At 45.0% G+C, this 24,959-nt stretch overlaps 1 protein-coding gene across 6 annotated transcripts in view; it reads left to right on the top strand.

The window, feature by feature from the left end:
• Positions 1-24,959, top strand: part of PCYT1B (phosphate cytidylyltransferase 1B, choline) — a 116,978-nt gene that overhangs the window by 68,039 nt on the left and 23,980 nt on the right. For 4 of the 6 annotated variants that reach the window (XM_004469700.3, XM_012529503.3, XM_004469699.3 and 1 more), the window contains 4 exons: positions 8,014-8,165; positions 10,124-10,202; positions 21,128-21,270; positions 24,185-24,373. In XM_004469700.3, the coding sequence (XP_004469757.1) occupies positions 8,014-8,165; positions 10,124-10,202; positions 21,128-21,270; positions 24,185-24,373 (563 nt within the window). The remainder of the gene's footprint in view (positions 1-8,013; positions 8,166-10,123; positions 10,203-21,127; positions 21,271-24,184; positions 24,374-24,959) is intronic. The other 2 variants (XM_058291203.1, XM_004469702.3) reach the window with 1 other exon arrangement.

The raw sequence follows: 24,959 nt of genomic DNA, 5'->3' as shown, positions 1-24,959 counted from the left end.
TGGAAATTTGTGTGCATCTCATTAATTAATTATTTCAAATCCTGCATCTCTTCTGGGGTTTTGACATATTCCTTTTCTTGGGCCATTCCCTCCATTTTCTTAGTATGGCTTGTAATTTTTTGCTGATGTCTATGCATCTGATTAAGATGGTAGTTTACTCAGATGCTCAATTTATCTCTCTTTCATATGGATTTAGTGGCAGGAAGTTGTGTGTTACTGTTGCTCTTTGATTCTTGGTTCAACAGTTTTGCTGTCATGATTCTTTCCCTTTGTTCCTCTCTCTTCTGGGTGGTGTCCAGCCTTTGCCTGGTGTCCTAAACCCTGGAAGATTTTTTTCCAGGTCATTTTATCCTGTCCTCTAGATATTTTTCTGGGAGAGAAGAGAGTCCTGTGTCTTTCTAGTCTGCTATCTTCCTGGAAGTCCATGGTTGTCTTGACACAATTTTGAAGTGAATAGCTGAGGGAAAAATGCTTACTCTTAACTACAAGTGAAATGCCATTTTTTTGCATTCAATATTTCTTTCCACTGCTCTTTTGGCCTTGAATTCCTGGGCTTATTACTCAAGATCCATGTGTGCTTTGATAATTGTTGGGAGAAGGGAAAAGCAAAATTGTTAGGCAAAAACTTGCCTCATTCCCCACTTGGCCATCTTTAGCTTCATCCATAACAGGAATGTTTGTAAGACAAGGAAAGACTTATAGGTTCATGTGCTTTGAACAAATATTAAATGAGGTTTCTTTTTTGTTGGGCCTGAACACTTAACCTTTCTCTCTTTGCAATGCAATCCACTAAGGCTTGCAGTGATGCTTTGCTTTTGTCTGTGCCCAGGTGAGAACCCCAGTGCCCAGCACATCATTTCCTAATCCCTCTCCAAGCTCTGCCACTGGCATCTGCTGCTCTTATAGGATCCATAGACCTTTTGGCCTCTTCACTCTTTGGAGGACATTTTCTCTCTGTTTTCTTCCTTATAGAATCCCAGTCCCAACCAAGAGTGCTGGCTTTGGGAAAACAGAAGCCAGAAAAATAGGCTTCCTACCAACAAATCAAACTTCATAGCTTCTACAAGAGAGAGTTTATGTCAAGAGTCCCGGACCCCTGCTTGGAGTGGGGGCAGGGAAAAGAGCACAAAACACAAATTAATATCTCCATCAATGGCCCTATATTACTACTACTATTAATAAATGGCTAACATTACTGTGCATTAATCTCAGCTCATATGGATTATGAAATTTTATTCTAAAAATTTCACCGTGTTTTCAAGATGAGGTAACTGAGGCTTAAAGAATTTGTGTAACTTTCCCAGTAAATTGTAGAGCTGGGATTAGAACCCAAAGTTCAACCCCTATGTTATATTTTCTCTTCTGTGGGGTACTGGTAATATTTCATTTGGGGAGTAAAATGAGCTGCCAGGGTAGGTTAACTGCAGCATGAGCTCCCAGATAGCTCAATGAATTTATCCATTGAAGACCTGGAATTTCCATCTGGTTGCCAGGGTGCATTTGCCAAGACTCAAGTACAACAGTGCAGCATTGGGTATAATTAATGTTTAGACAATAACTGGTCAGCATGTTCAGCTGCTTCTTGAGGTCACTCCTGGGACATGAAAATAGGACCCTGGATTGGCATAAACAGGATGTTTGTTTTCTTTGTGTTCTGTCAGGAGGCCATTATCTTGGTCATCCAGAAGTTATAACTAATTGCTCAGGTGCAAGTTCAAAAGTGGAGAGGATATGACCGGGTCTAATTTTGAGCTCTTTAAAATAGAAAATAGATGAATTTGAAATCTGTTTCTGCTCAGTATTCTTCAGGTGGTATTTTAACAAAGTCCTAAAAGAAAAATTTTAAAATCTTAGATCAATTTTTAAATTGTATAGATTGGCCCATAAATAATTCCTATCTATGGAGTCAGAAGCCAGTGTAGTCGGTGAATCAATACATGGTCGTTATGGCCCTACTACCTGCTCTTCCTGTGATGGGTGTGATGTGTGATTCAAAGACAGGCAGGGTTCTTTTCTGAAGTTGTTCATAATATGCTTTGAGGTCTTCAAACATTTTGTGCCACAGAATCATCCCTGAAGCCTGTCAAATATAGAGCTGCCTGGGTGCCCCATCCAAGACCCAGTCAATCAAAATCTCAGGGAGTAGATCTTGAGAAAATGTATATTTAACAAGGTCCTTCGATGGTTGAGAATGTTATGGCAATGTGAACTGCTACCATAGAAAACATCTCAGGAAATATGTGTAGGAGACTTATGCATGTATATATATATGTATCTAGAAACACATTAGTCTAGGGGTTCTTAACCTTTTTTGTTCTATGAATCCCTTTGCCAGTCAGGTGAAAACCATGGACCCATTAGTAAGTCCATACTCTACTGTGTGTTATTTAAGAAATATACCTGCACCAATATGTGCCCACAAGAATAATGTTCTTTTTCATTTCAGTTCAAGCTCAGTGACACCTTGTTAAGAACCTCTGCATTAGCCTGTTATTTGCATTTATGTTGTTGAAATGTGCCTGTAGATAAATACATATCTAGTAATCATAAGCATTTGTTGGGCATCTCTATATATATGTCAGGCACTGTTAATTCATTCAACAAATATTTGTTTAAAAGTCTACTACTCTTCGTCAGAGAATGAAAACGTCAAAAACTCCCTGCCCTCAAGGAGCTTACACTTTAGTAGGAGAACACCAACAATAAACACAATTACATAAGACCATCATATGATGATGAGTGCCATGGCAAGAAGTAAAGTGGGGAGGGGCTGGGGCCTGCCAGTGGTGGTGATGGGATTGCAATTTAGAACAGGGTGGTTGGGGAAGACTTGAAGGCGAGGGAGTGAGCCCTGTGGTTGTTTGGAGTATGGCTGCTCTCAATTTGGGGAACAGGAAGTTCAAAGGCCCTGACTAAGAGCAGCATCCCTGGTGGGTTCAGAAAAGAGCCAGGAGGCCAGGGGCTGGGCCACAGTAGGGGATATGGTCAGTGAGGCAAGGAGTGAGTGGACCAAGGCATGGATCCTGTAGGGCCCTTATAGGTGGTTGGAGGACGTCATCTTTTCCTCTGAGGGTGATGGGAAGGGTTCTGAGTCCAGATATAACACAGTCTGACAGCTTTTAACTGGATCATTCTGGCCAAAGAGAATGGGCTTTCAGGGGTGGGCAAGGCTGGAATCAGGAGACCAGTTAGGAGGCCAGTGTGGTCATCCATGGGAGAGATGGTGCACAGGCCAGGATGGGAGTGGTGGAGGTGGTGAGAAGAGCATGGCTTTTGGGGTACCTTCTGAAGGAGGAGCTTGCAGTTTTGCCAATGGATTGAATGTGGCGTGTGAGATGACAGAGGATCCAATGATGACTCCAGGGCTTTGGCATGAGTAATTGGGCAAACTGTATTGCCCATTACTGAAATTGGGAAGACTGGGAGGTACCGGTTTGGGAGAAATGATCAAAAGTTTGAAGGGTTTGGACACATTTCGTTTTCAACATCGAGAAGGCAATTGGATTTAGGAGTCGAGTTCAGGGGAGAGGTGGGGCTGGAGGTAGACATTTGTGAAGTATCTGCATATTTAAAGGCCTGAGGCTGGAGGAGATCACCAAGGGAGTGCTGCAAAGAGGGAGAGAAGGGGGGCAAGGCCTGAGGCCTGGAGCATTCCATTGCTTAGAGGTTGGGGAGAAGAGGCTGAGGAGAAGGGGCGGGTGAGGTGAAAGAGGACCAGGAGAGTAGGAAGCCTGGAAGGCAAGTGAAGGAAGAGTTTCAAGGAGGAAGGAGTGATCCGCTGTGCCAAATGCTGCTGATGTCAAGTAAGTGGCCTGAGGACCGTTGGATTTTGTAACGTGGTACTATTGGTGATCTGGAAAGGAGCAGTTTCAGGGGAGTGCTGATGGTGAGAGCTTGATTGGTGTGGACTCACGAGAGGACTGGAGATAATGGGCGTGAAAAGCTCTTGAAGGGTTTTGCTGTAAAGAGGAACAAAGAAAATGGGCAGAAGGGAAGTGGCTCAAAAGAGAATTTTTCCACGATGGGAGGAAATAGCAGCAGGTTTGCATGCTGGTGGGGTAATCTGGTACAGTGGGGAAGTTTGATGCTGGGGAGAGAGGGGAATTGCTGCAGCAAGTTTCTTTAGTTTACAAGAGGGACATGGGATTGAAAAGCCACGTAAGAATTGGCCTTTTACAGGGTGTAAGTGCTGGTAACAGGAGGCCCGGAAGAAAAGTATATGGGTGCACATGCTGGCAGATGGCCACATGCTTTACATTAGTCCTGGCAGTAACTCTGTGGAGGCACTACTATCCCCATTTTATAGATGAGGACATTGAGGCACAGAGAGGCTAAGTACTTGCCCAAGGTCACATAGACAAAAAGTGCCAGATCCAGGATTCCAATCTATGGTTCCAATCCAGGCAAGTGTAGCTTCAGAGGCCACCACTCCTAAACATGTCATCATCTGTCTCTTTGTATATGGAATTTTTTTTAAAGAATTATTTTTATTTATTTCTCTCCCCTCCCCCCCCCTCGAGTTGTCTGCTCTCTGTGTCCATTCACTGTGTGTTCTTCTGTGACTGCTTCTATCCTTATCAGCGGCACCGGGAATCTGTGTTTGTTTCTTTTTTTTTTCTTTGTCTTTATTCATTTTTTTAATATTACATTCAAAAAATATGAGGTCCCCATATACCCCACCCCCCTCACCCCACTACTCCCCCCATAGCAACATTCTCCTCCATCATCATGCGACATTCATTGCATTTGTTGAATACATCTCTGAGCATCGCTGCACCTCATGGTCAGTGGTCCACATCATAGCCCATACTCTCCCACGTTCCATCCAGTGGGCCATGGGGGGACATACAATATCCGGTAATTGTCCCTGCAGCACCACCCAGGACAACTCCAAGTCCCAAAAACGCCTCCACATCTCATCTCTTTTTCTCATTCCCCACACCCAGCAGCCACCATGGCCACTTTCTCCACACCAATGCCACATTTTCTTCGATTACTAATCACAAAAGTTCATGAATAGAATATCAGTAAGTCCACTCTAATCCATACTCTATTTTTCCATCCTGTGGATCTTGGAATGGTTGTGTCCACTCCATATCTATATCAGGACGGGGCTTAGATTTCACATGGATGCTGGATGCAATCCTCCTGCTTTCAGTTGTAGGCGCTCTAGGCTCCATGGTGTGGTACTTAACCTTCTTCAACTCCATGTTAGCTGAGTGGGGTAAGTCCAATAAACCAGAGTGTAGGAGCTGAAGTCTGTTGAGGCTCAGGGCCTGGCTATCATATGGTCAGTCCAGAGATTCAGATCCCCTGGGTATATATTAAACCCCAGCACCAACTACAATTCTGGTAAAGTAACAGGAAAGGCATGTGAAAAGAGATCACGTCTGAGTCCAGCTCCATCACACAGAAACACAAACTCCAAAGAAGGACCAACTGACATGGCAGTGAACTCCATCTGCCATGACCATAAAACGTGTGGGTCTCTGTAGCCCTCAGAAGAAACAATACTTGGGGTTGTACCTACTTTATCTGTCTCTGGCACTCTGCTCAGGTGTGCATAAGGGCAACCCCTCTGTGTTTCTTTTTGTTGCTTCGTCTTGTCGTGTCAGCTCTCTGTGTGTGTGGCACCATTCTTGGGCAGGTTGCACTTTCTTTCACGCTGGGTGGCTCTCCTTACAGGGTGCACTCCTTGCATGTGGGGCTCCCCTAAGCAGGGGACACCCCTGCATGGCCGGGCACTCCTTGCGCACATCAGCACTGCGCATGGGTCAGCTGCACACAGGTCAAGGAGGCCCAGGGTTTGAACCGCTGACCTCCCATGTAGTAGGCAGACGCCCTATCCATTGGACCAAGTCTGCTTCCCTGTACGTGGAATTTTAAGAAACAATATTTAGCACCTGATCAATTGAAGGCATCAAGAACAGTATGATATGTAGTTGGAGAAAGTAAATGTTACAAGTGTCCACCGTCTGACTCTATGCACTTTATAAAACAATAAACTTTTTAACTTAATTTTTAGTTTTTTAAAAACAAATCAATGTTATTGAAACATATTAGCATACAGTTCATCCAAAGTGTACAATCAATGGTATTTGGTATAACCACATAGTTGAGCATTCATCACTTCAGTCATTATTAGAGCATTTTCATTATTTCAATAATAATAATAAAAAATAGAAGAACAAAATTCTTCACCTCTCCATCTCTCTATGCTTCCCCTGCTGTACATAGTTTCTATTTCTGGCTATTCTTGCACATTTATTTATTTATTTAGAGCTTTATTGAAATATATGCACATGCCGTACGATATTTTGTGGTGATGAATGAGCAACAATTGCGATTATATAAAAACCATTGATTGTTCTCTTTGGAGAGATTGTATGGTATGTGAATCAATTTTATTATTTAGAACAGTTCTATATTTACAGAAAAATTACGAAGATGGAAATGAGTTCCCATGTACCCTGCACCTGGCTTTCCTTATTATTAACATTGGACCTTACTATGGTACATTTGTTACAATTAATGAGCCAATATTAATCCATTAATATTAACTGAAGTCCATACTTTATCCCCTTCTTCCAGGAACTTGTTAATGAACAAACCTAAGAGCCTCACATGTAGGTCCATACTCCACTGCTTCCTGTTTGTCCTGGCACCTTTTAGGCAAATGGGGGTCTGCAAATGACAGCTGCCTCAAACTTAGTATGTAGATTTGAAATGACACATATCAGTAGCCAGAGGTGGGACCTTGTCTCAGAAGTAATTCCCGAAGACATTTGTTCCTTCCCTCACCATCTCACCTCACCAAGTCCCAGCTGCTTGGAACGAAACGGTTCTTCTGTAGAGGACGTGAGAAGATTTCTTTGCCTGTCTTAGGAATTATTTTGGTTGGGCCTTGTCCTGGCTTCGGTCTATCAGCTTGACTTGGGAGAACCAGAGAAGGGCGGGCACCTCTGGGAAGGGCTGGGTTTTCCAAGGAGGGTGCATTCATTCTGTGGCCAGGTTTGGCTCTGGGGGTGGGCCATCGTTTGGTTCCAAGAAAATGGCTACGTTTCTGTTCTAAAAACATGCCTTGTACACTGAAAATGTGTGAATATCTTGCACATACATACTGCCTTAAAGAAGAAGGCGCATCCGGAGGAGAAGTCGGGGTGGTCTCACCCTCGGCAGCCACACCTCAGGAGTATGAGGAAAGAGGGATTGTAACCACACTGCCATTTCTTTGACACATGGGAAACCTTAGAAAAGCTGCCTTTGCCAACTGAAAAATGCATTCTACAAGGATAGTGGGTCATATTTATTTTCTCCAGGTTTTTTCCCCAAAGTATTTTAAAAAATATAAATCCCCAAATCCGTTCTAAGGCAGATAGGTAGTGGGGATACGGCTGTCTTCCTGAGGGGGTTCAGCCTGAGATCTAGAAAGGATAAGAGATGTGGGGAGAATGAACTTGGGTAGATCAGACCTTCTGTCTGATGACTTTTTCCTCGTGATTGATGTGTAGTGATGGACCTCAATCCAGGGAACAGAAGCGTGTATATGTGCATGTGTGTGCTCATGTTACTAAGCACAATAATCTAGTAAAGGAATTGGAGTGGATAGTTCAACTCTTGTATAATTCAGGCCTCTTGGTTCTTCCCCCTTCTCCATCTGTTCATGTGGTCATTTTACTTCTGATTAGTAAATTTCACTAAAAGGTGGGAAAGGGAAATAAGAAGATGGAAAGTCACATTTGGTCGTGTGGAGTATAAGTTTAATAAAAGCCACAGTTGTAAGAGAATGCAGCTGGAATGAGCACTCACATGAAATTCTGAATTACTGGTAAATTTCTGCTTGCTTCGCTTTCCTGATCCTTTGTTCTTGTAAGCAAAAATGGAGTTTGATCGTGGCAAGCACCAAGAGAGGCCGCGTGCCCTTTGTCTTGCTGAAGAAGCCATGTCTGCCCCAGTGTGGCTGTGAGCAGGGCCGGGGCCAGGTAACCGCATTAACGCATTTGCCTGTCTCAGTTTGCAGTGATGACCTCACCCACAAATTCAAAGGTTTCACCGTGATGAATGAAGAAGAGCGATATGAAGCTCTCAGACACTGTCGCTATGTGGACGAAGTCATCAGAGATGCTCCATGGACACTCACACCAGAGTTTCTGGAAAAACACAAGGTATTTCTCTATCTTCCATGTTCTCTGAGGAGCAGGAGAGCGGGAGTCTAATCCTGTGCTGTAGCCTAGGCCACAAAAGACCAGGGCTGCTTCCAATTCCTAAAGAGGTCACCAGGAACCATCATGTGATGTCACCACTCTTGCGCCCTTGCCTGGGGGTTGGCATCCTCTCACTTCCTAACCGTGGCACTTGGAGCAAGTTTTTTAACCACTGTCTGCTCACTTACCTCACTTATAAAATGGGATGATAATGCTACTGTCCTCATGGGACTGTTTTGAGGATCTAATAAGATGATCCAAGTAAAGCACTGAGAACACTGTCTGGCCCATAGCAAGAGCTCCAAAAACATTAGCCACTGTCATCGTCGTCGTCATCATCATTACTGGTGCTTATAGAACCACAGGTGTCTACTTTTCACGGAGCAAATGAACACACCTCTTATCCAGAAGGTCATGGTTTAGCCTTTAAAGAAAGAACTTTGTGATTTTGTGACCTCAGGAAACAGCTTATGCTGACCAAGATTTTTATTAATTGAAAATATGAGGCCTTCTTTTGATTGCATCAGATTATGTGCTTTGTATCTCCCTACCAGCCCCACATTAGGAGCTATTCTTTCTTTTTATATGCAGTGTGGAAAAAAAACAGATTAAGCTGTTTCAAGAGTTTTCTTTTCTATTTTTAAATTCACGATGCAGAAGAGAATGGAGAGCACTGATAAACGTGCATGGGTAATAGCAGAGGGGACAATTTCCCAGCAAGAATAAAAAGAATAAAGGGAAAACTACAATATGATTTATTTCTAGCAATCACCAACACATTTTTACTAAGCATCTAGTGTATACTCAAGTGGTGCTAGGCATCATGGGGTCTACTCATAGCGGTAACGATGGCTGCCAGTTACAGATTGTGTACCATGGGCCCAGCACTGTGCTAGCACTTTGCTATTACACAACCTCATTCAGTCTCACGGCTACCCTGAGAAGTTGCACCTGTGGTGGTGGTGGTGATGATGGTGATGATGATGACGATGAGATGATGATGATTGTACATTGGTGAGGAGGAAGAATGAAATAAAAGTAGAAGTAATAAAATAAAGAGTAGTTTGTGTAATAAAAGATCATTAATAATAGATATTTATTGGTATGGTATAACAACTGTTATTTAAGCCCCTTTTTGTATAGTATCATATATTATGTCATTTAATCCTGTGGTTCTCAATTGGAGGCAACTTTTCCACACTTTACCCCCAGGGACATTTGGCCATGTCTAGAGACATTTTTGGTTGTCACAACTAGAGGGGTGCCACTGGCATCTAGTGGATAGAGGCCAGGGATGGTGCTAAGTATCCTTCAGTGCACAGGGCAGTCCCCCCACACCAAAGAATTGTCCAGCCCAAAATGCCACTAGCACTAAGGTTGAGAAACCCGGACTGAATCCTTATAGCCAACTTAATGAATTATATAGCTAGTAATGGTGGAGCAGGAATCATTCCCAGGCAACCTATACTACTACTTTAAAGTACTTCTCGAGAGGGAGTGAAGCTTCATTATAAAGGGCTTGGAAAGCCCGGCCAGAAGTTTTTAACTTGACGTGGTTGGAAATAGGGAACCAGTGATGGTCAGCAGGCATGAGATGAAAAGAAGAAACTCTGAGTTCTCTGAAGGAGAAAGTTTAGAGCAGAAGAATGGAAGGGCAAGAATCCCACTGTCAGAGGTAGGAGAACAAAGAGGGACCATCAAAGGAGAGAAAACAAACATTTATTTTTTTAGCTCTCACAATCTCCTGGAAATGGAGATGACTGAGTATACCTTTTGACCGAGAATTCAGACCCACAGTATACAACTGGCATACAAGTGCCTGACTTCCAAAAGCATTTTCGGGGCACCAGTCCCCTTCAAAATGCAAAGGTGTGCATATCCATCCCTGTAGTGACGTCACTCCTCTCTCTCACTAACAGATTGACTTTGTGGCCCACGATGACATTCCGTATTCCTCTGCTGGTTCCGATGACGTTTACAAACATATAAAGGAAGCAGGTGAGGAGTTCTTCTGTGGTTGCTTGTCCACCAAGTGATCAGATTTAATGAGAGATATATGCCATAGGACTGCAGTAAGTACATACACGGCACTGGAATTTCAGGGGTCTCCTGTGTAGCCTCTACAATCTCTGTTGACATGTGCTAAGGTTCATTCTCTATACATGGCTCAGATGCCATTTGGGCATTTATATAGGAATTCAAGGGAGCAGCAAAATACTCAACTTCAGGTTTGTGTCTTGATTTTAGGATCTATCAGACTAAAATCACAGGATCCAATTGCATTTACTTTCCTCACTCACAATTAAGTCTTTACAATGAAATTATTTTATATTGCCAAGAAAGTTCCTTCCAGAAGAAAACAGGTAACTGGCCAGCTAACGATCTGGACTCTTGGTCTCCAAAGTCAGCCCTGCCATGTTTCTATTGTCATCTTGTCACGTGATAGTAATGTACCACCGGCAGAGGCAAAAAGAGAATGGATAAGCATTTCCAGAATCAGGTAAAATACTCCCTTCCTGAAACTCTTAAGTGATGTCATGGAAGGCAGACATGGTGCCTGAGGTTTGGAAGCTGTCACGTTTGTGGTGAAGCTCTTCTGTTAAGGTTGGAGTTAAAGGGTGGCTGGAGAGAGGGAAGCTTGTTTCCACCACCCACAAGCTCCCCGGCGTTGAATCCTTCATTGGGTTCTCTGTTCCTGCTGCCACGCGGCTGATGGCTCTGGGAAGATGGCTTTTGGAGCATCATAAACAATCTGTCGTTTCCAGCTTCAGCAGGTTCTCAGTGCTCCTTGGTAATCTTTTATCTAGTCTTTTTCCCCTTCCTGCCCTGATTTACCACAGCTCCAGGCATCCTTACCTCTTCTCCTGGATCCTGAGGAAGAGGGGAAAGTTTTTTTTATTATTTTTTTTATTAAAGATGTATTTTTTATTTATTTCTCTCCCCTCCTCCCCTCCCCTGGTATCTGCTCTCTGTGTCCATTCGCTGTGTGTGTTCTTCTATATCCACTTGGATTCTTGTCAGCAGTACCAGGAATCTGTGTCCCATTTTTGTTGCGTCATCTCGCTGTGTCAGCTCTCCATGTGTGCGGTGCCACTCCTGGGCAGGCTGTGCTTTTTTCTTGTGGGGTGGCTCTCCTTACGGGGCATACTCCTTGCGCGTGGGGCTCCCCTACACGGGGGACACCGCTGTGTGGCACGGCACTCCTTGCGTGCATCAGCACTGCATGTAGGCCTGCTCACGTGGGTCAGGAGGCCCGGGGTTTGAACCACAGACCTCCCATGTGGTAGATGGACGCCCTATCCGTTGAGCCAAATCCGCTTCCCATGGTGGGGGGGGGGGTGCGTTTTTTATCCCAGGCTAACTTCTTTATGTGAACCTACCTTCTCCCTTCCTGGGAGGCTGCTTTTATCGATTAGTCTTCTTTGATATCTCCAGTCAGTATTTGTGAGCTTCTGAGCGTATGAAAGTCTACAAAAACAGACCAAACAACCCAATTCTTTTCTCCTGCCCTCCTTCCTGCCTCCTGTCACTTTCTCACTCAGTCCTTTCCTTCCCTGCCACTTGCAGGCTCGCTTCCCTGCTACTACTCATCCGCCTGCACTCCTGCCCCATCCTTCCTGAGGTTCCTGTTGACCTTTGAACTACTAATGGTCTCTTTCCAGTCCTCCTCTGAGCAAATTGACCCTGCTGACCACTCTTTCTTCCACACGCTTGTCCCCCTTCACTCCTGAGCCATTGCTCTCTTCTAATGTCCTCCAGTCTCTCTGACCAAGCCTCAGTTTCTCTTTCTCAGCCCTATGGAGCATCTCCATCTTCCCAGCCTCAACTCTGTCCATTACCTTCCACAGACTCTACACTTCAGGCATACGGAATCCCTCCTGGTTTCCAGGACATGCCTCAGCTTTTAGTGCCTTTGCTAAGCTGTTCTCTGGGCTTGGACTGCCCTTCCCTGACCTTCTGCTTTCTACTCAAGGCCCAGCTGAAGAGCCAGCCTGGACATCCCCTCTTTTCCCTGGGGAACTATTCAGCACGCCCCCCCCCTTCCTTAGGCACTTTTTGCGCACATACCTCGTTTTCAACTCACTCCCACAGCATCCTGATTGTTTCTCTCTGTGTGTTTCCCTCACTAGAATGGAGTGCCACAAGGATGGGGACCAGGTTTCATCCATCTTTTAATCCCCAGCCTAGTCCCTGGTACATTTTAGTGTTCATTAAATGCTACCCGAACAAGAGAGTGGTTTTATGGAGGAGGATGGATAATTAGCTTAAGATGGAAGTCTGTCCTGTCTGCAAGGGCTCTTCCTCCCACAAGGTAAATAGAGCTGTTTGCCTTGATAATTCAGGCACAAACGTCTGTTTTTCAGAATTTTTCATATTATTTGGATGTAAGAGGTGATATTTTGGTGTGAATTTATATGGGCCTTTGCATCCAATTTCTGTTTGCTTTCCAATAGGATCTTTTTTTTTTAAAAAAAAAGATTTATTTATTTATCTCCCCTTCCCCCCCCCCACCCCCATTGTCTGTTCTCTGTGTCTATTTGCTACGTCTTCTTTGTCCACTTCTGTTGTTGTCAGTGGCACAGGAATCTGTTTCTTTTTGTTGCATCATCTTGTGTCAGCTCTCTGTGTGTGTGGCGCCATTCCTGGGCAGGCTGCACTTCCTTTCGCCCTGGGTGGCTCTCCTTACAGGGCGCACTCCTTGGGCGTGGGGCTCCCCTACGCGGGGGACACCCCTGCATGGCAGGGCACTCCTTGTGTGCATCAGCACTGCGCATGGGCCAGCTGCACACGGGTCTAGGAGGCCCGGGGTTTGAACTGCGGACCTCCCATGTGGTAGACGGACGCACTAACCACTGGACCAAGTCTGCCGCCCTCCAATAGGATCTTGACCTCTAAGTCCCTCACATACACCTTTATTGAAAGAGATGATGACCACATGTGCTAGATTACTCCAAACTGTTAGAACCTCACAGCCCAACAAAATCCCAATGAAAGTGACAAGGGCTAACCATTTGACCTGTTTCAAAAATGACTATGATGTGTCTAAGTGAAAGATCTTTAAAAATTACACCTATGAATTTTTGTTTTTCTTGCTCTATCTTATGGCAGGCAAGAGAATAAAAATCACAAATTATATATGCTCTTTTTGGCAAATGTATAATGAACAGTAGTCTCTGCTACATACTCACCACCCAGCATTTGTCATTTTCTTGAGCTCAGGCTATCAGTCAATGCCACAGGGTTTCAAATAATCATCTAAGAATTAGTCGTTGCTGGGATTTTTAAAATAGCCCCCAAATGTATCCATTTGGACTGCCCTTTAAAAGATAGATGGGGAGAAGGTAATTACTTCTATCCTCTTAAAGAGTCACCTGGTTTCCTGACCCTAAAAATGAAGATGTCCAAGATAAAGACAAGCAGCTACTTAGCTTCTCCATCCCTCTTCCTTCATTCAACTACCTTCCACAGAACTCCCATTAGCCTATTTGCTGCATGAAAATCTTGGAGCAAGGAAGAGTTTGGGAAAGGGATGCGCTGGAATTGGCGTTTTAGCTAAAGATAAGTGCAGAAGTAGATTTCTAATTGTTTGGTTTATTTTTTGCTGTTTTACTGTCTACCATGCACCCTGTGTGTGGGCACTGTATGTACATCCATGTATACCTTCATACATGCGTTAAACCATTATCTCGCAAGGTATGGATGATCTAGTTTAGTGAGCTACCATTTGTTCACTTAGGGATTTCAAGTCCACACCCCACATTGCACTAGGGCTGGCCCCATTGTTGACATCTATCATCAGAGTCATCCTTCCCATTCCTCAAGCTCCCATCACTCCCTACCCTCAGCATGCCACTGCTATAGCCTTTTCCTGGTCCTCATGGACTTTTCGATTCTTGAGGTAGGGTAGGCTCTACGGGACACCAAGGCCAGCATCTCATTCCCTCCTTGACATTGCTGCCAGCTCCTGGTATATATGATGCTTGTACATCTCCCATGATGGGGAACTCCCTGCCCCCTAAGGCATCCACAAAGCCAGGAATTGAGGGAAAATGGGAATGGGATACACATATGAATAAGACATAGCCCCTACCCTGGAGAAGAGAGCAGAGTTGGACATGAATAAGTACACCAAGTTTTAATAAGACTCATGGGGTATATATAGCAGGCTAGGGAGCCATTGTCCAAAGGTGGGGTTGTGTAGCCAATTTGGAAAAAAGCAAAAATATTAATGGAGTAGGGAACATGCAGAGGTAAGGGTGGAAATGGAGACTGGCCAGATGGGTTGGTTTAGACTTAATTTTGCATGTAACGTGGAGCCCAACACTACCCCGAGGCAGGAGAGTGCCATGATCAGGTCTGTTGTGGGGGAAGGGCCAACTGGGGACCAAAAGTGATTTCTGTAGCTGGACTTGCTTAGGAACCCCTATTTCTAGATATCTGATAGAGAAAACAACATGCTTGGTAATATAGGTTTGTACTTAGACTCTAAGGAGTAAATTCACTGCCTTTTTCTCCTGGGGTGCTCTGTAAGTTTCTCAGGCCTACATTTTGGCCTGACATGGGGTCACCCATCTCCCCCTGCCTACCAGATCCCCACTGCACCCCCCTGACACTCAGCCACTTCCGCCATCTTTCTCCAACCACCTCCCGCTTGTCCTCACCCCAGCCTCACCTCAGCCCTTACTTGTCTTTGCCCCCTACTCTTCCCTGTGCTCTGGTGACCCACCTTGTAGCTATGCTGATCTTAAATCTCTGTTACCTTCTGTATTCTTCTAGAAGGTCTTCTGGGAATTTAAGAATGCCCTCCGTAAACTCAGGCAGTAGAAGGGAGTCATGTCAGGCTTTGTCTGACTGGCCTGCCACCAGCAATAGGAATGTTCTAGTAAGGCCTCCCCATGTCGGCACGGGGTTTCTGTGAGACAGTTTCCTCCCAAAGTTGCTGGTGGGAAACACGGTGCTGGCCCCGGTGCTCTGATCTTTCTATAGGGGTCTCTTTCCTGACCCTGTCCCTGGGATTTGAACCTGAGTGGGGACAGAGACAGGCCCCTCTCATGCTCTCAATTTTGCTGCCTGCCTCCTGATCCTCGGCTACATCTACCTACCCCCTGAAGTGATGGAGGTCTATGTCAGTGGGTACAGGGCCTCAGGGCATCCATGATCCCTAGAAATGAAAATAACCTTGGCTAATACTTCAGAAAGTCATTCTGGTACATTTAATGTGCTTCCCACTCCCACCCCCCAATGGTGTTTTTGTTAGTTCATGGCCTTTTGGGGCCTTAGAAAGGGCTCTCTCAGTGGTCAGGAACATTGGACAAGAATGGGAGGTCTGATGTTAATCTCAAATCCAATCTTGATTTTGTTTTTGTTTTTAAGATTTATTTATCCCCCCCTACCTCGTTGTTTGCGCTCACTGTCTACTGTCTGTGTCTGCTTGTCTTCTTTTTAGGAGGCACTGGGAACCAAACTGGGGACCTCCCATGTGGGAGGGAGGCCTCGAATTGATTGAGCCACTTCCATTCCCTGCTTATTGTGTCTCTCATTGTGTTTCCTCATTGTGTCTCCTTGTTGCATCATCTCACTGTCTTGCTTGTCTTCTTTGGGAGGCACTGGGAAATGAACCTGGGTCCTCACATATGGTAGGTGGGTGCCCAACTGCTTGAGCCACATCTGCCTCCTGCAATCTTGTTTTTAAAGAGTCCTGAGAACAAAAACCCCGTATACTTCAGACTTGGAACACTGTCAAGGAGCACTGGGGGGAAGAACAAACTGGCTAATGTATCAGTTCTGCTGAGATGGGTTATGGCACAGAGGGATTAATACCTTTTCAAGTCTTGGTAAAATCTAAGCGGTAAGCTAGCTGCTCCTTTCCTGAAATTGCCAGAAAGGACCTGGTAGAGACCAGAGCTTATCAAACTTAGATGTGTCTATGGATCACTTGCACAGTCTTGTTAAAATGAAGATTCTGATTCAATAGATCTGGTGGGGCTTGAGATTCCCATGTCTACCGAGCTCCCAGGTTGTTAAATGCAGCACGTCCATAGACCTCTCTAAGAGTACAAGGATCTAGACCAGAGATTCTGGGTCAGCTGAACTGCCCCCACCCCCTACCCCAAGTTAAATCAGTGCTTCCTGGGTTGATAGTTCCTTGTAGTATAGACTTGGTGGTGGTTTTATTTTTGGGCGAGTGTCCTCTAGTGATCTAAGTAAAAGCTGCCGTCTTAGTTTGCCAGGCCTGCTATGACAAATACCATACAATGAGTTGCCTTAAGCAATGGGAATTTTGTCTCATGGTTTTAGAATCTAGGTATCCAAAATCGAGGTCTCAACAGGCCACACTTTTTCACAGGGTCTGCAGCATTGTGGTGCTGGCTTGCCATAGTGCTTGGGGTTCCATGACTTGCATCTCTGCCCCTGGCACATGGTTCTGCTTTTGGCTTCTTCTACTTCTTCTGCTCAGTTATCTGGGTCTATATCTAGATTTCCTGTCCTTATAAAGACTTCAGCATTATGGGTTAAGGCCTACCCCAGTTCAATTTGGCCTCATCTGAACAGGATCTTAGAGTTCCTATTCACAAATGAGTTCACACCTTAACTAATAAAAACACCTTCAAAGGTGAACACACCCATAGGAACACGGATTAAGAGTTTAACATGTCGTTTGTGGGGAACATTATTCAATCCCCAATAATCTGCCCTCTGGACTGTAAAAGACAGGTTCTTCCCACATGGAAAATTTAATTTACCCCATCCTAACATGCCCAAAACCTTAAGTCATTTCAGTAATAACTCTTAAGTCCAAAGTCTCATCAGAATCAGTTGTGGGTATGGTCCATTCTGTGACACAATTCCTCTTGGTGTGTGGACCTGTGAAACTTAGAAAGCAAGCTAGTTGCTTCCAAAATGCAGTGGTAGGACAGGCATAGGATAGTCATACTCGTTACCGAAGGGAAAAATTGGAAAGCAAAAGGGGTCACAGGTCCCAAGCAAGTCTGAAACCTCCCAGTAGGGCAAATCCCATTCGATTCCAAGATCTGAGCATCACCTGTGGATTAGAGCTTTCTCCTCTGGCTCTGTGGGGGTTGCTTTCCTGATCTGAGGCATCATATGTCAAGTTCCAGTAGTTTAGGTGTAGGAACAGGGCCAGAAGTGGTTTTAACTCTAAGAAATACAATATCCCTATTCCAGTTACCTATTGTTGCGTAAAAAAGTACCCCCAAAACGTAGCAACTTAGAAGAGCCATTTTATTGCGCTTGTGATTTTGTGGGTCAGGACCTCAGCAAGGGCTTGGCTGGGTGGTTCTCGTTTGGCATTTCTCCAATAGTTGTGGTCAGATAACAGCTGGGCTACAGTCACCTGAAGGCTCACCCGGGCCCGGGGTCCCAGATGGCACAGTTCAATGGGCGGCTGCTGGTGTTGGCTGTCAGCAGGCAACTCAGCTGTGTCGTCACTTGGGCCTCTCACAGCATGGCGGCTGGGTTCCAAGAGCGAGCATCCTGAGAAGGGAGTGTCCAGAGAGCAAGCGATCTCAGTGGAAGCTGCACGGCTTCTTCTGAACCACACTTGGAAGTTATGCAGATCACCTGTGCCACGTTCTGTTTGTCATAAGCAAGTCACTAAGGCCAGCTCTCATTCAAGGAGAAGGGAACTGTGGCCATCTTTAATCCATCACAACCCCCATTTCCAAATTGAAGAGTCAGGGGGTGGTTTTTTTGCCCTGGGAGCACAGACATAAGACTGTGTGTGATGGCGCATGTGCACAAGGACCCTTTCTTGTGGTCCTTTAATCTGCTCTGCTGAGTTCTCACTAGGAGGTAAGTCACCGTGGAAATCTGTTTGGGGTCCAGGTAGGGAAGGCCCGAATATTCATGTGCGAGAAAGGTGCTCAGGAATGTCCTGAGCACCCACATTTGGCTTTTCTGCTCTAAGCATAGTTTATTTTGAAAGCCAAAAATGATGTCAAATGAAGCCAGAGAACATCAAGGGCTTGCATTAAGCTTTATAGCACTCTGCTGTGTTTGTCAGAGCTCCATGTCAAAATCCCTAGCCAAACTGGATGAAATGATGAAGCTTAAATTAGATAGACTGTAAGGTCCACATTACTCATCATCATTCTAATATTGCCTACTACTGTTGAAAGTTTCCTTCATTAACATGAGCTTTGCTGCTGCTTAAAATAGCTCCATAACCAAACGCCGCAATTCTGAAAAGCATGATAAAAAAGGTTCTCTGATCATGCTCATTACTGAATATTTTTAGCAGAGCAATAATTAGGATTTGGAGGAAGCCGAGTGCCTCATTATATCAGCAGAGGGCTTGGCTTCTTTTAGAGACCTACCTCCCAACCAGCCAAAGCACATCTCTCCCCAACCCCAACCCCACCTTCAGTTACTCAGCCACGGAGAGACCTCCTCCTCTAACTTCATAGAAAGGGTGAGCTCATGTCACAAGTGTCTAAATGACTTGCTAAAATCTGTCAGCAGCTGGAGAATCTTATTAACATTTCAGCAGGCGGGAGTGTGGGTGAAATCTCTGCCTGCTGAAAAATGGGATAGACGCCTTACGAGAAAGCTCCCCACTGCTTCTACCAAGGTGGAGATGTCACTCAGGGTTCCTATGCCCACTAGTGCCCCTGCACAGCTGGGTCAGTTTGGGTGCTGTTCATGCCCAGACGTTGAGATGTTTGCATCCTTTGCCTTCCCTTTGGTTTCCTATGTTTGATTCTGTTTTCCTAGAAGGTAAAAGAAATTTTTGACCTAGCAGCAAACCCCAACTCAGTCCTCTGAGCCACAGTACTTTAGAAATTGGATACTTTGTCTCTTTAATGCCAGCAGTGCCACCCGGCTGCTGATATGAATCGGGACTGTACAGATGGTATCAGACTAAAGCCCCAAAGGAACACCATAATAGGGACTGCAAGATTGAAAAATTCACATATAATCGGAGAGAAAGCTGGTGTTGGAAGGCTATCTAGAGATCAACATACATCTGGTCATTCATTCAAAAAACCATTCCTATAGCCTGCTGGTCACCCAATGCTAAGAATGTAGACAAAGAGAACAAGTCAGGCGTGCTTCCTTCCCTCCTGTAGCTGTTAGTCAAGTGGAGAAGACAGTTATTGAACACGTTTTATAAAGATTTGGAGTATTTGAAAGAAAAGAGCAGAGGATCACACGAGGGAATAACAAAAAGGAAAGACCTAGTCTGGGGGTTTGGAGATTTCCTTGAGGAAGTGACACTAAAGAATCCCAGTGGATGACCAAGAATCTGGTAGAGAGTGCTTGCTGGTGGCAGAATGGGGCAGGGGGTAGGCAGCATTTTCAAGACACTGAACAAATCCTATGTGGCCGAACTGAGTCAGGGTCAGCCAGTTGCTCGGTTCCAAAGATTCTAAGGAGAATGATGCCTTGGTTTAGGGAGTGAAAGGGAGAGTGTCTGAGATGAGACTGGAGAGAAGCACAGGGAAGAGATAATGCAAGCTGTTGCAGAGCCACGTTCAGGGTTTCGATCTAAATCTAATAGAAAACCAATGAAGGGTTTTGAGCAGGGTATCTGACTTGCATTTAGAAAGATCACTCTGGCTTCCCTATGGAGGATGGGTTGAAGGAGACAGAAACAACCCTGCTGGAGATTGTTTTGTGGCTTTTGCTGTAAGCTTCAAACAAGATGGTGTTGGATTGCCTTAGGATGGGGGATGGAGCCAAGTGGAATGAATTGTGGGGAGACAGGAACTAGATCGGTAATTGGAAATTGGATGTGGGGAGGGAGGGAAAAAGAAGAGCAAGGGTGACTCCCAGGCCATCTTGTCCAGCCACTTCGTTTCTCACCAGAGGAAAGTGAGGGTTTGAGTGAATTCCCCAAGTCCGTAAACTGAGAACCCACTTCCTTTGTGCCCAGGATCTGTCACCCTGTCCCCTGCCTGATGTCTCTGACTGACCAGCCCTAATGATCATAGGTGGGAAGATCATTTCAGTTGACAGCAGAAGGGTGAACAGAAGCCCGATGCATGCCTTGTTAATATTTGTGACCTCTCGGCAGTCCTCTGTTGGTATACCCAAATATATGTTTGAGAACTTTGAGGAGGTTCTGTTAGAACTTGGCGTTCTCTCTGCTTGTTTATTTTTACTCAGTCCCACGTATTTTTAGATGAAAGGGCCTTTGAGTGGTGAAACCACCATGCAGAGTAGACTGTTCTTAGGGAGATAAATCATCTAGCACCCCACTGGCATGTCTTTAGATCAGAGACAACAGAAATAGTATACTCTGTCTTCTTTTCCTTTGGTATAACGTGACACAGACTTCCTTGGGGGGAGAAGTGGTGTTGCCGTGATCTAATTCATTGACTCAGTTGTTAGTCTCCTCCATTCACCTGTTCCTTCCATTTGCGTTTATTGAACACCTCCCACATGCAAGACACGGGCACTGAGCTCAGGGCTGGGGATGGCAGAGACAATTAAGGCATAATCTGTGCTTTCAAAATGTTCACTTGTCCGAGGAGACAGATGTGAAAAATAGTTTTGTTCATGGGAGACAAGTTTACCTCCTCAGCATTGTGGATTCTGCCTGGTGGTGTCGGAAGGACTTCCGAGAGGCATGGCCTTGAAGCTGGACCTTGCGGGATGAGGGCGGGGAAGGGCTGTCCAGGGCATGGAAGAAGGGTTTGGCATCAGCACAAGCCAGGAGCGGGTGTGGCATATCCTGGGGTGGGTCTCGGAAGCTGAACAGGCAGAGTTTGTGGGAGGGAAGGAGCGAGCGAGCGAATGAAGCCGAGGCTGGAAGGGTCAGTGGGGCCAGACCCGAAAGCCTCACTGGCTCCCTCTGCCTGCTGTGACTTTGTCCTGGAAAGGAGCGCCATTAAGGAAAAACAGTTCAACTGAAGCACTCTGAGCGTTTCCTCTTTATCTCCTCTTTCTTCTCTGCCCAGGAATGTTTGTTCCAACGCAGAGGACAGAAGGCATTTCAACATCAGACATCATCACCAGAATTGTCCGTGACTATGACGTTTATGCCCGGCGCAACCTCCAGAGAGGATACACAGCCAAGGAGCTGAATGTCAGCTTTATTAACGTAAGCGTGCCACCCTGCACCCTCTGAGTGCCACCGCCCCCGCTGACGTTCCCTGAGTGCCTGCTCTAGGCCACACGGTGTTCTAAACACTTCTATCGTCGCCTTTCACCCATGTAACGACTCAGTGATGTATTACCCCCATTTTACAGATGAGACCAATGTCCAAATGTCACCAGTGGAACACAGGCAGTGAGCTTGACATCCTATACAGGAGCTGCCACCCTTCCCTCCCCTTGTGCCAACCTCCCTATTTAGGGTCCTCAGACCCGGATGAATGGCTTCTGGGAGATCTGCCCCTCAGGAAGGGAAAGAGTTGTCTTTGGCTGAAGGGGAAGGAAGGAGGGCAGGGGTAATGAAAAAAAAAAAAACTAAACCTTGAGAAAATGCTTTCTTGTTTTAACCTCTCTTAAAGTTTCATTTTATTAAGGCCCTTACACATGCTCATTAGACACCTTAACAGCCGTTTTTTATCGTCCAGAGAAATTACAGCTGTTTAAATAAAGCCGAAAGTCTTTGGCTTCCTTTTGTATTTCTACCGCATTGTTCCCACAGAGCTGCTGTTCCTTTAATAATAGAGCAACTGTTAAAAACAATCTTTAAAACAAGCAAAACAAGCTGTTAAAAAGCAAAGAGGGCAGCACAGTTGCTGGATGTGAGGTTAGTGAGTCTGGACAACTATATTTGCCTGGGCTCCGAGGAGCCGATATCTTTGATTAAGACAAGATGTCTCCATACATGCAGAATTTCTACCTGGGAAAAAAAAAAGTACTGTATGTTCCAAGGGTGATTTGTCTCCAAAACAGGATACTTATAATTATGTGGAGCCATAATTATCCAGCAGCTTACACAATTGATCATTGCTACCTTCCAAATAGGAGGGGAGGGGCGTCATTAATTGTGGAATCAGTGATTATCAGGTGAGCTTATGAGTCAGGGAGGGTTGGCACTGAAGGCTCTGATTTTGTACCAGCCGGGCCACCAAGTGAAAAGTGTCGGGGTCGAGGGGCACCAGAAAAAGTGGCTGAAAAGAATTCAAAGTGAGTATTTGTTAGCTTATAGAGAATAAAGCCCTGATTATTTCAGTAAATTAAACTGTCTGTTCCTTAAAATTGAATTCAGTCGACCATCCAAGCATGTCGAGCTGTTTCCGGAAGTCATTGCTTGCTCTCGTTAAGTGGCCCTGAGAGCAGCCCCTTAGGGAGCTGCGCAATTCACTGTGGATGTGCTCGTGGCCTTTCTGTGACACCAAATCTGGCTGCGGTTCGGGGTGAACTCGAATGTGTGGGATGGACGTGTATCTGTGAGTCGTCATGGAACCTCAGAGGTAGCAGGAACCGGATGGGGATCGGTCACCCAGGCCAAGTCCCTGGAGTTAGAGATGAGGAAAGCTGGCCTCCAAACCGGCCAAGGTCCCTCAAGTGAAGTAGCGATGGAGACAGCAACAGCTGCCCAGTCTCCTGACTCCTGGTCCAGTGCTCATTCTACTAGCCCATGGTGTCCCTGAGAGGCGCACATAAGAACTCTATTTCCAGTGCAGAATGAACTGTGGAAGAGAATCACGTAAAGACAACAGCTAACGGTTATCGAGCGCTTACCAGGGCCGATCTGAGAGTTTCACTTGGAGTATCTCATTTCGTCCTCTTAATAAGCCTGTGTTGGCAGATACAATGACTATATCCAATGTAGAGATGAGGAAACAGAGGCCCGCGGAGGTTGAACTACTCACCCAAGGTCACACCCTAAGTCACAGAGGACAGAGTGACTTCCCGGAGTACATATGCAGGTATCTGTAGCTCAGTGGTAGCATCCGCCCCACCCTGAGGCCTTGTTGAGGTCTGGAAGGTCAAAATTAGGGACTCTCAACCCAGTTTTGCAATATTCTCGGTGTCTCAAAAATTCTGATATGTGAAATCAACTTTAGTACCATGTAGTAAAGAAAAGTTAAAGCTTTACTACTCCTTTAGGAGAAAAGGTATCAAAATGTTATGAGAAGACCCTTTGCCCCATGTTATTTTCATGGTTTCAGTGCCATCTTCATTAAGTAACACAGATTTAATGCCGATGCCATTTAATAGTAACAAAAGAGCTAACAACACATGTAATCTTTACTAAACACCAGGCTTTGTACATTACTTAATTGTCTGACATCGACCCTATGAGCTGGTATGATGATTATCCTCATTTCACAGGTTAGGAAAAGTGGGCTTTAGAGATGACACAGGACTTGCCCAACACCCAGTGGCTTCCAGGCCCATCGACAGGCAGCATTGCTGCATAAAGGCTTAAGAAGAACAAAATTGCAATCTGGAGATGCTACCAGAACAAAAGCTTTCTTCATCACTGTAGAAGTAGATGTAGTTCAATTAGCATAATGGAAAATATCATTACAATGAAAATTTCAGTGTACTGGATGGATTCTAAGCCCAGCCAATGACCTACTTATTTCAAGAAATATTGGTTTTAATAGTGCTCCAGTATAATAGGGAACTCGGGCAGCCTTGGGTGGCCATTCTATGTAAAATTCCCACTTCTGTCTATGTCCCCAGGAAGTGGATGGGGTGTTTGCCCAGTATCTACCTATCATAAAGGGTAAATATATATATTTTTATTCCTCTCTTAAATATGTGAATTCAACTCAGAGGTTTAAAAGAAAGAGAACATTAAAAAACAAAACAAAACAAAACAACCACCTGTCCTTCCCATTTACATACCCAAATAGGCTAATGACAAATGACTTTTCATATGAGAGCTGTGCCTTCCCTTTGATCTGACCCTTAGAACATGGCCACCTCCTGACTGGCTAGGTCAGGCAACACCACAACTCAGATGAAAATGTGACTATCAGTGTAGAACTTGGATCTCTCTCATGCTCTCTTGGATAAATCTGTTTCTCTCTCCTGCAATTTTTGTCCAGGAGAAGAAGTATCGTTTTCAGAACCAGGTGGATAAAATGAAGGAAAAGGTAAAAAATGTAGAGGAAAGATCAAAGGAATTTGTCAACAGAGTGGAAGAAAAGAGTCACGATCTAATTCAAAAGTGGGAAGAGAAGTCGAGGGAATTCATCGGCAACTTCCTAGAACTGTTTGGGCCCGATGGAGCGTGGGTATGTAATTATTTCACTGGGCCCCACAATAGCACGTATTTTCAGTTTATCCTGCTTTTCATGGAGCCACTCAAGGGTATCCCTTATCTCAGTCCAGTATGTGCCCTCTGCTTTGGGCATCAGCTGAGTGACTTCAAGTCCATGTCATTTCCTTATCCAGTTTCTACTTTATATTATACCCCTTAATACAGCACCAAACAGAACTGGAGGCCAGCTCAGATCTTTGTTCCTATTTCTTGTCCAGAGCCTAGAAGCCATTTGGTCCTCTTTAAATGTCTATTACTGTAGGGGTTAGTTCCACAATCCATCCCAGTGTCCCAGTTGGAGGTATTGCAAAGTTTGGGGAGGTGAGAGTGAAATGGGTCAGTGGCAACACAGCGCTTTGGCTGCAAGACAAGGACAACAACAGACTCTTGGATTAACGACTGGCATTTGTGATCTGGGGAGGAGGATGCAAAAGAAATGAACCTGCCTCGGTCAGGGTTTGTTTTCAGGAATCCACCTCTTTCACTGGTTGGAAGTAAGAAAAGAGGTGGGATTTTGCCCTGCATCTGTGCTCTTGATACCCTGATATTCCTCTGCTTTC

The sequence above is a fragment of the Dasypus novemcinctus genome, chromosome X, assembly GCF_030445035.2.
Source record: "Dasypus novemcinctus isolate mDasNov1 chromosome X, mDasNov1.1.hap2, whole genome shotgun sequence".
Classification (NCBI taxonomy): domain Eukaryota; kingdom Metazoa; phylum Chordata; class Mammalia; order Cingulata; family Dasypodidae; genus Dasypus; species Dasypus novemcinctus.
Note: the sequence above shows the minus strand (reverse complement) of the source record. Positions and strands in the feature narration are given on the sequence as shown.